This window comes from Numenius arquata, chromosome 4 (assembly GCF_964106895.1).
Source record: "Numenius arquata chromosome 4, bNumArq3.hap1.1, whole genome shotgun sequence".
Lineage (NCBI taxonomy): Eukaryota > Metazoa > Chordata > Aves > Charadriiformes > Scolopacidae > Numenius > Numenius arquata.
The window spans coordinates 62,453,027-62,463,638 of NC_133579.1; the positions used below are offsets into that span (position 1 = coordinate 62,453,027).

The following is a 10,612-nucleotide window of genomic DNA, read 5'->3' on the forward strand; positions in this document are numbered from 1 at the left end:
AGAGGTCGAGATGCTGTGACATGCAGGAATACAATAACATCCTCAGCTTCTAGCAGGAACCATCCTGTGAACACACAAATATCTAAAGAACATAACATCTAGACATAAGGCTTAAAAACAAAGTGTTGCTGGCATTACTCCACAACAGAGAGGCACTTTTGCTGACCCTCTGCAAATAAGTCCATTCTTAATGGATTTGAATGAAGCTGGATCTTCATGGCTTCAGAGTCACGCTGCCACCCTATAGCTACGGTTTTTCTTGCCATCTCCTTCCTCTCCCCATGCCAGAGAAGCCAGGGAAGACTCAGACCTCTGCTAACAGAGGACCATCCAAGAAAAGCTCTTTGCCTAGCAAATCCTGCTGGCTCATGGCTGGTGACTGCCAGCAGACATGTTAAGGTGGCACGGTGGTTGTTTGCCGGGTGAGCATGAAGGCACTCTCTAGGAATGATAAACAACTGGCCAGTGTGTGAATGTCATTTTTGGCAGGGACACCTGAAGAGGCTGGAAATAGGCACTAGAAATAGGCCTAGAAATAGGCACTGAAGGCAAAACAATGGCATCAAGTAGGTCACAGGTAAACCTTACTGTCTGATCTGCTTAGGTATGTCAAAGCAAAAGCAAAAGTCCTGCTTTAAACAAAGGAGCCAGCCTGGTTTTGATCAGCGGGTCATTGCAGACGGTCATTAGCACTATATTGGCTAGATGCTTCAGGTTCCACTGCAAACCCTATGAGCCTGAAACACAACTATTTGGCACAAAAATGCAAATCAAGTCGTCTCCACAAAAGATGGCAAGCTTCAGCAAGTGAGATCCACAGTCTTGGTCTTTTCCATGCACCCACTATTAAGGACAGTAAAGGAAGTCTTAAGAAGATATGTGGAGCTCAGAGCAAGGGGGACCGGAGAATATGGGGAAGAGGAGGGCAACTGGACAGAGAAAGCCTTAGGACAAAAGGGAGGAAGAGGTAGGAGAAGGAAAACGAAGATGGGAAAAGGAAAACAACACATGAGAGAATGAACTGAGAATGTGAGGGACTGATGAGCTAAATAGGATAAAAAATACTGGTTTGGTAAGTGTCATTTGTTCAGTGTAAGCCTCCTTTTCCAGATAACCTGGGGCAAACTGCTGGTTTGTCACAGAGCTCATCAAACTGCAATAGGTGTCCCTTTTTGGTCTTGTTTTGTTTGTTTAGTGAAAGCCTGACAATTGTATTAACTGTCTTTTGGTTGAAATACGTTTGTGCTGGTCTCTTAACCATTCATACACACCAGAACAAAGGTTTAGCCTGAACACCTCTTCTTCTTCGGAGTCTTTTACGGAAGCAAGTGTGGAGGGAAGTTCATTGCCTTGTGAAGGAATTGGTCTGACCATAGTTTGCAGTGTCCAAGCTTCAGCTCTTCTGATTGTTTTTCCGTGCAAATATATCCAGGACCAAGCATAGCTCCCATCAGTAGTGCAGTTGGGGAAAAAACCCAACAACCACAAAGCAGAAAGCATGATCCACAAGTCGTTTGCGTTGTTCTACAGGCAGGCCTTGGAACTTGCCAAGTTTGGTAAACTTTTGGGTACACATTAATGAACAAGCCCTGCCAGGGGTCAGAGGTAATTTGCTTCTTGTGTCAGGCGGGCCTCATGATATCTTCTTTTCTGTAAAACACATAAAAGACCTTGTCACAAGCACAAACCTCAGTGCAGAGATCAGCTGGGAAACTTGTACCAATTTCACGGAGCTTATGTCACACAGAACCATGAGGTTGGAGGGGACCTTTGGAGGGCACCGAGTCCAAACCCCCTTTCTCAAAGCATCCAGTGTGGTGCTGGGGTGGCTGCTCCGTGTGTTGCTGGGGATTGTGTCCTGTAGCACATCACCACCATCGCTCAGCACGAGCACGCTGGGCTCTGCAGAGCTGCTGGGGAATCCAGGTGCCTTCTTTCGACATCTGCATTGGGCTCACATGGCAAAGTTGTGGGAGCGGGAGGGGTGCCGGGATGGCTTCTGTAGGAAGACACCAGGAGCTGCCCTCATGTCGGGCAGAGCCAGCTCCAGCTGGCTTCAAGATGGAACCACTGCTTGCCAAAGCTGAGCCCACCAGCAACAGTGGTAGTGCCTCTGTGATAACATAATTAAGAAAGGGTAACAACACTGTGCAGCAGCAGCTGTGGGAGAAGAGAGAGAAAAAATGAGAGAAACAGCCCTGCAGACACCCAGGTCAGAGGAGAAGGAGGGGAGGAAGGAGAAGGAGGGGAGGAAGGGCAGAGGTTCCCCTTTAGCCCCTGGGGAAGGCCATGGTGAAGCAGGCTGTCCAGCTACAGCACATGGAAGATGACAGTGGAGCAGATACCCACACTGCAGCCCATGGAGGACCTCACGCTGCAGCAGGTGGCCATGACCTGAAGGAAGCTGCAGCCTCTGGAGAGGAGCCTATGCTGGAGCAGGTTCCCAGGCAGGACCTGTGGTCCCTGGGGGACCCGTGCTGGAGCAGCCTGTCCATGAAGGACGGCACCCTGTGGAAAGGGCCCACGCTGGAGCAGTGTGTGAAGAACTGCAGCCCCTGTGAGGGACCCCTGTTGGAGAAATTAATGCAGGACCGTCTCCCGTGGGAGGGACCCCACGAAGAGCCTGAGGAGGAAGGAGCAGAGAAGAGGCATTATGGACTGACTGCAAACCCCGTTCCTCATCCCCCAGGGGAGTCCGCAGTGATGTTGAGCCTGGGAAGAAGAGGAAGAGTTGGTTTTATTTTGCTTTATTTCTGACTTTCCTACTGTGTTATTAATTGGCAATAAATTAAATTAATCCCCTCAAGCCGAGCCTGTTTTGCCGGTGTCGGTAACCGGTGATTAAAGGCCTTTTCTCCCGCAGAACCGCAGGCCGGGGGCGCGCTGCGGCCCACGCACCCCGCCAGCCCCCTCGGGCCCGCGGCGAGGCTGCCCCCGCACCCGCTCCGGCCCCGCGTCCCCGCCCCTGCCCCAGCCAGGCGGCGAGCGGCCGCCGGGCGGACCGGCCTACCCCCGCCTGCCAGTCACGGCCCGGCGGGCGGGCCCAGCGGGGGAGGCGGCGCCGCCGCGGGGAGAACGGCCCAAGGTCGGAGCCGGGGGGCGGCGGGGCGAGGCTAGGCGTTGCCCGCGTCCTCCGCTGCCCGCAGATGGAGTACGACTGGCTGGGCTTCGGCTACGCGGCGCTGGTGGCGGCGGGCGGCGTCGTGGGCTACGCCAAGGCAGGTGGGTGCCGGCGGCGGCAGGGGGGTGTCCCGGGGAGGGTGTCCCGGCCCCGGCCAGGCGTGCGTTCGAGCGGCTGGGGAGAGAGGCCTGTGTCGCTGCCGGGCCGACCTGAAGGGCCCCGGGAGGTGGCGGGGTGTCCGCCGGCCTTGCCAGCGCCCGGGACGGCGGGTCCTGGGCCGCGGCGGGGAGTGACCCCGGCCGAGGCGCGCTGAGCCCTGCTTGCGGAGAAACGGTGCTGCCGTCTGCGAAATAGCGTGGTTGTAAAAAACCCCACTCCGGCATCTCCTGTTTGGATTGTTTTTGTGGGTTTTCTAGTAAGGGAAACTCGTACGTGCTTTCGTTTGGTTTGCAGGCTGGCTTTGTGTGCGCGCTTTTACTCACTGCTGTATCTTTCATTCCCTTCAAGGCAGCGTCCCTTCTCTAGCTGCTGGGCTTCTCTTTGGTGGCTTAGCGGGACTCGGCGCTTACCAGCAGTCCAAAGATCCAAAGAACGTCTGGCTTTCCCTCGGTGAGTTTGCTCAGCGTTACCAGTAGCAGTGGGAATAGCAATCTTTTTTCTTAGCGAGTTTCAGCCGATCTGTGCCCTTTTATTTATACGAATGTTGTAAGCGGTGGTGGCAGGAGCTCTTCCCCGCAGCCGAGGGATATTTGTGTAAGAGCAGGGTACCTGGTTTCGAAACCTAGGTTGTCCTTGAAGCCAGAGGTGGTGAGAAATACCCGTCTCCTTTGCCAGATGAGATACCGTGTTAAACTGATGTAGGCACAGGAAATGTGTGAAAAATGTTTGGTTGTGAAGCAGCGTTTTTAGCCCGTGGTCATGGAATAAGCATTTTTGCACTAATGACAGCAGCGTGACAAGCAGTACGTGGCTTTATGGAATATTGGTTTGCACAGGCATGTCAGAAGAGCAGTGTATGTTTGTTTTAATGTGGAGGAAACAGTCTGCAGTACTTAAAAGAAAGGAGGCAATGATCTATTCTGCTTGGTTACAGTAGATGGGCCAAGAAGTTGTGGGTTTAGCTTGCAGTCAACCCTTCAGGCGAAGGAGAAGGATAAAATGACAGTTGAAAGTGTTATGAAGCACTGGAAGAGATCAGGCTGGCTTCCATCACTGCAGGACTTTTAGTAACTGGTTAAACCAGTGTCTCTCAGGAATTGATGTTGCCTTTGGGCACTAGGTTAGCCTAGATGACCTCCTGAGGTTCCTTCTAGTTCTGTAACTATGCCATAGTATTATTAGTATTATGATACTGTAGCATTACAGTGATTTAAGACCCGCCTGGACACATTCCTGTGCAACCTGCTGTAGGTGGACCTGCTTTGGCAGGGGGGTTGGACTAGCTGATCTACAGAGGTTCTTTCCAACCCCATACCATTCTGTGATTCTGTGACTATTTAAAACCAATAGGACTCCTTCACATAATGTGCTGAAAGGCTCAACAGAGCCCCTGGTAGATCCTGCAGAGGACCAAGCTGCCTTGTCAGCAAGGAACGAAATGTAAAACATGGCTCAATGTGAAGCAAAGTTTCCACTTGTGAATTGTCTCTTCCGCTCCGGCATGCCGCGGGGGTGGCTGTGCATCTCCAGCACGACCTTTTAGGCAGTATCATGACAGAAAGAGGAGCAGCTTCTGTTTACCCTGATGTGGTGCGTGTAGCGCTTTCAGGTGGACCTCTTGAAAGCGGTGTTACGTCCCAGTCTAGGACAACTCTTTACTCATCCATTCCTCCTCACTTCTGCCACCATGTGCCTTTGTGGCTCCCGCTGAGCTTCAGCTTGGTCACAGTACATCACGGGCAGAAATCCAGAAAAAGAACCTTGACAGGATATCTTTGGAATACCTTTCACTGAATTTTACTGAATTTTTAGAGTTGGAAAGGACCATAAAGATCATCTAGTGCCTGATGCAAACAAGCTTGAAGTTTTGGAGAAAGGTATACAGCACCTCCACCTGCCGTTCTTCACAGAAACAGTGGCACTGTAACTTTCCCATGAATATCAATGGGATTTTTTTTCCAGACTTAGAGATTAAATAATTTGGAGTAATGTTTAAAATGTTAGTCGCTCTTTCGGTTTGATCCCTTAGGTTGCTGTTTGCTAATGCGTAGTTTCAAGGGGGGTTGTTTTATTTCTCGGTGTAGAAGAAATGGGATCTGTAACAATATTTGCCTCCTATGTAGTGAACTTTGTCACCATCACAGCTTTTTTGGCAGTTTTGAGCCTATCTGTTATCAAGGAAATAACCATTCTGAGAAACTGAGGGCGGGAGAGCGGCCTGCCCAGAGGACAGGAGGTGGTGGGCGATTAGACAGTAGTCTCAACTCTGATGGGATCTACTGGCTTCTACTGAGCAGTGGAGTGCGCTTACCAAAGCTGCTGAGAAGCTTGCAACAGCTCTGCTGTTTAAAAAAGTGCAGTAAAATAATAGAATGGTTAGAGTTGGAAGGGACCTTAAAGATCATGGAGTTCCAACCCCCCTGCCATGGACAGGGACACCTCCCACTAGACCAGGTTGCTCAAAGCCCCATCCAGCCTGGTCTTGAACACTTCCAGGGATGGGGCATCCAAAACTTCTCTGGGCAACCTGTTCCAGTGTCTCACCACCCTCATAGTGAAAAATTTCTGTTTGCGTATGCTTCCTTGCGGAGAGAAGGGAGGAATTCCTGTCTGTAGACATCAGCCTGTTTGGTTGGCACTGCTAAGTGTCCAAGTATTGCGTTGCTGCACTGCTGTTTCTGTTTCAAATGGTTCTAACTGGGCTTCTTTTCAACAGTGGCGTCTGGAACCTTGTCTGCTGTTATGGGAATGAGATTTTACAACTCCAGAAAAGCAATGCCTGGGATAGTTGCTGGTGCCAGGTAGTCACCTGTCGTTTGTTCTTCTCTGTATTTTTGAATAAGGATTTTATTTAACTTCTTTGTGGATTATATTGTTTTAAAAATGTGACATGGCAAGTTCTGTGAAAAATGAAATCTGGTGGAGTTCAGCTCAATGAAATAATGTCAATGATGTCCGTCTTCTTGTTCTTTATGGGGTTTTTGCCTTCACCTTTTTTTTTTTTTTATAACCACTATTCTGTTCAACAGTTTACTGATGGTTGGACGGCTTGGATTGCAGATCATGGAAAAGCCTCTTAAGCCCTAAGTCTGCATCAAGTCACTTGAAGATACGTGATTGAGAAGCCTGAAAATGCAACTGCCTAAATGTGCTGCACAAAAGTGGAAAAGGCACTGCTGTCTGTGCTTTGTATTTTGCGTATCCTAACACGTGTGGGTTGTGGTTTTAAAGGACTGACATTGAGAGCCCTTGCTATGTCTTCCAAAATGGTATTTGTCTTAACATTTTCTGCACTGTGAGGCAAGAAAATATGAGTATAGCATTAGCTTAGCTTCTGGTCCTGCACCTTTCTGTAGGCAAAGACCTCTTGGCAAACAGACAGTTGCAGGATTGAAGCTTAAATGTACATCTGGAGTTGTTGTTCTAAAATCATCTATAGCACTAAAACACGGGGAGAGGAGTTGCTAATTTGTCACCAGTAATTAATATAACAAATGTGCTTGTTACGTTACTTCTCCCTTTCCCTGTCAGTTTATCTGATCATGATGTTTGTCAGTCAGGGACTTTTGTTCTCCCAGCACTGTGTGTTAGAACCCAGTCCCACAAAACACAATCACGGAGCAGGCTGTCGAGGTTCTGCTGTAACGCAGTGAACGCAGACCTGTTACTTGCAATTACTTGTAAGCAAAAGTGCCCAGCTAAGTGTCATTTGTTTCACTTTTACAGATTGTTGTTCATAAATCAAAAATATGCTTTATTAGATAATGCTGAATTGTAGGCATAGCTCTTGCATTAAAATGTTATTCTAAATAAACCAACAAATTATTATTACAAACTTTTGTGTTCTGCACAACTATTTTTTTCTTTAATCATTCATCTGGATTGATACAGTTTGGTGCCTTTTCTGCAGTGTCTGGATATATTTGCGAACGTGAATTGTATAAATAATCTCTGTTCCATTCCCTGAATCTAGTGACTTGTGAATATAAAAACCCCATGATCCGGAGGGAGGTGTAGAGAACAGAAGCCTACAGACCGCATATTCACACAAGTGTTACATTAAAGTAATTTTTTTTTTTTTCTGAGAGGAATCATCTGTTTTAGATTTGGAAAATGCTTTATGAAAGTTTATTTAAAGACTGAAGGGCTCGGTTGATCAGTCTTCGTCTTCAGTTGCCTGAAATAGTTCTAAATATAAACTGCTGTACAGAAATAATCCTGGGAGCTACCCATGGATGGTAATGTATCCCTTTTCTGGTCTCATTTCACTCATGTCCCTTTACTGCGCAGATCCTGAGCTTCGATTTCCTCAGCCTTTCTTCTTTGGTGGCGGGTACTGGGAGAGATGGAAGCAGTGGGGTTGATGCATGAGATTGGTGAGACTGGAGTTGCTCCGACTTCTCTAAATACCAGGCTAGTACCTTTGCAGGGGGGTGACATCTTGTGGTCTTCCTCCCCTCCTTCCTCGTGGCAGCAGAACAGGCAGGACGGTGACCTGGCGCTGCCTGAGCAGGAGGCACAGAGCCAGTCGTGTGGCGGTGGCCAGTGATGAGGCAGGGCTGAGGTCAAGCCAGAATGGCAAGTCAAATGGGGTGAGTCCTGGATGAGCAGGGCCAGGGGCACAGCTGCAGTGCAGCGCCGGCAGGGCTCTCGGCAGCCTGGCCACAGGCCACACACACAGCTTGGGTCAGAGCTGGCTTGAGCACAGGCAGTGAGGTCTCTTGGTGGGGAGCTGTACTCGGGAACCTTCCTGGAGCCCTTATTCTTCATCCTGCAGAGCTCAGCTTCAGGTGCTCACCCGTATGTACTGGTTCCTCTTACCTCCCTGCACAGAAACCAGGGCTGAGCAGGACAGCAGATGGTTTGTCTATAAATCCTCCTTTTAAATGCCTAATCACAGGCTGTGGACCCAGCGCTGGTGGGCAGGTGTCTCAATGTCTATGTTCTAGCCTGAAAAGGTTAATAAGCCAGACATTAGCATTTAAGACACTTCTCTTTAAACTACTGCATGGCTTATTTGCCTCTTCATATTGCTTTTGAAGCAGTTATCTTCTGTGGAAGTAAGGTGCCAATATCCATCCATCTCCTGCAATAAACTGAGAAAAGCAGGGAATTGGACTGATAAGCTTTTAAACTCAGACCAAAGTGTTAAGCCTTGCTGCTGTTTCATGAGCTTTGGGGAAGCAGTAGCTTAAATTGAGAACTGCTGGTATAAGTGCTCGTCACCATTTTTCGTGTTCAGGAGAAAGAGCAGTAATCCAGAGAAAGGGAAGAGAGAAAAGCTTGAGCCTTACATACTTCTTACACCCTTGGATCTTTATCAGCATATGCTAAATTTCTTAAGCATTAGATGGCATTTCTGCACTAACAGTTCAATGTGTATCAATGCATCTGCGTCAAAATGACTGTACAAAGCCTGTTAGCCTCTTAGTACTGTTTTTTTCTTAATGCTTGTCATGCTTTGGTTATGGACAAGTAAAGGTTGTTTTAGTTATGTCACAGCAGTTCCAATGTTCATTAGCATATAGTAAGGACAGCATGTTTCTAGCCATATTTAGTGCCATAAATAGCACCTATTTATTTTTCTGCTTTAGGTGACTTATGGACAGGGACACATTACTAGTTAATTCCTTGACCAGACTGTGATTTTAACTAAGTCAATGGTGTCTTGTACTGGAGATGAGTGATTCATTTATCTTGTGTTCTTTAACTAGAAAGCTAATGCATTTATGCCTGTTACAGAAGGTCTGAGGTTGTCCTTCATTGCCACAGCCAGTTACAGATAAATTAAGATGCATTTAAACAGCATAGGGCCATGTGGTAGTACTAAGGGAATGACAAATACTTAAGCCTAGACCAATGGTAATTGAATTAAAGTCTGTAGTGCATTACTGACCAGCTATTCCCATCCCATTTTATCTCTTCCAGTATTAAAGTGGCATTTTCTTTAGGTGCAATTTTCATAACAAAATACTTTTTTTGTTAAAACTGTTGTAGATGAAACTGACTTCCAGTAAGTTAACATAACTCGTATATTATGGCACTGTAGGTCAACAATTCAACAAAGGAATTTAAATTTTTATGTGCAGTTATAAAAGCCATACAAATACATTTCTTTTTTACAGTGCTCAAAGTAATCATGAACAGCTTTACATCTTTAAAGAACATACTCATTTTGTACTTGAAAATGGCAGGTTTAATGTAACTACTAAGTCTAAAGTATTCTAAATGCAGCTGTTAACAGAAGCAGCCTAGATCAGCATCCTAAAAACAATTTGTGCTACATTGCAAGGTCCTTTGTGGGATTTTACTATAAAACTTAGCCTAGAAGCCAGGGAAAGTACTGAATGAGCATATATAGAGTGAGGTAATGCATTATTAAAGTTTATTTGTGTTTTCAGGTACCTAAGTTGGTCTTTAAGATCTAAATCAGAAAAGCAACATCGTTGAAGAACAGCCCAATATCCTCCCTCTCGTAGCTTATACAACTTTGGTAGCTTAGTTTGATCATCATGATCAAAGATATGTAGAAACAGGAGTTAACTGATAATTTATGCCTTTTTGGCTAATTCACCCTTAAAAGGACTGACAGACTGCAGTGATTCAGGCTTCTTAAAATGTCACTGTGACACTCCCTTGACAGGACAGATAAAAATCTCCACAGATCGACCAAAAATGGTCATAAGTTAATCTAGTAGAATCCAATTTTTAGGCTTCACTACAGCTTGGTGAGGTAAGTCTAGCATTCAGTACTTGTTTAGCTATTTTCCAATATTGCTGTGCCATTCTATAGCCATATATACTTCCCTGTGTAGTATTTATCAGTGGATTGCTTACATTCTGCTACAAAGAGTTAAGTTCTCATTGCTGTTATGAATATTTGCATATTACAGACCCTAAGTAGCTATTAGGTACAAGCGAGTTGTGAATTCTTTGCATGAGAGCATGGTGTTCTTCATCAAGCTCAGTCCGTGCTTTCACTCCCTTCTTTCTGGTAAGGAACCAGCCTAATACCTGAAAGCCTGGTGCTGCTCTGCTTTAGCCCTGCTTCTAGCTGCTTGTGTACATGAAAGCAAGCACATGGTGATAGTCAGCATTGCATTGGACGAACAACCATAACAGTTGCTTTAGGAGTACAATGATAGGAGACCTGTCTATAGAAAAATGTCGAGTGAAGTCTACTTCTCAGAAGTTTTGGCAATATGTGTTATACAATACTTTGACAAATCCTACTTTACAGCCAGTATTTTACATGGTATACTATAAATATTATATTTTTCTTCCACAGGACACAAGGTCTTTTTTCCTTCTTTACTATTGCATAGTCTTAGA

The 10,612-nt window shown here is 46.4% G+C and overlaps 1 protein-coding gene across 2 annotated transcripts; it reads left to right on the top strand.

The window, feature by feature from the left end:
* Positions 1-3,051: 3,051 nt before the first annotated feature.
* Positions 3,052-7,369, top strand: LOC141464138 (transmembrane protein 14C-like). 2 transcript variants are annotated; one of them, XM_074146884.1, is made up of 4 exons: positions 3,052-3,222; positions 3,629-3,730; positions 5,997-6,081; positions 6,310-7,369. In XM_074146884.1, exons 1-4 carry the CDS (start codon positions 3,147-3,149, stop codon positions 6,365-6,367), a joined length of 321 nt encoding a protein of 106 aa, XP_074002985.1. In that variant the 5' UTR covers positions 3,052-3,146; the 3' UTR covers positions 6,368-7,369. The 2 variants fall into 2 exon arrangements, with proteins under 2 accessions (XP_074002985.1, XP_074002984.1); XM_074146883.1 differs by having other exon boundaries at positions 6,341-7,112.
* The last annotated feature ends 3,243 nt before the right edge of the window (positions 7,370-10,612 follow it).

Bases quoted from the DNA above. Each gene is read 5' to 3' on its own strand.
- LOC141464138 (XM_074146883.1), top strand. From the start codon at position 3,147: ATGGAGTACGACTGGCTGGGCTTCGGCTACGCGGCGCTGGTGGCGGCG. The intron at 3,223-3,628 runs GTGGGTGCCGGC...ATTCCCTTCAAG, and splicing joins CGTGGGCTACGCCAAGGCAG to GCAGCGTCCCTTCTCTAGCT. The intron at 3,731-5,996 runs GTGAGTTTGCTC...TCTTTTCAACAG, and splicing joins GAACGTCTGGCTTTCCCTCG to TGGCGTCTGGAACCTTGTCT.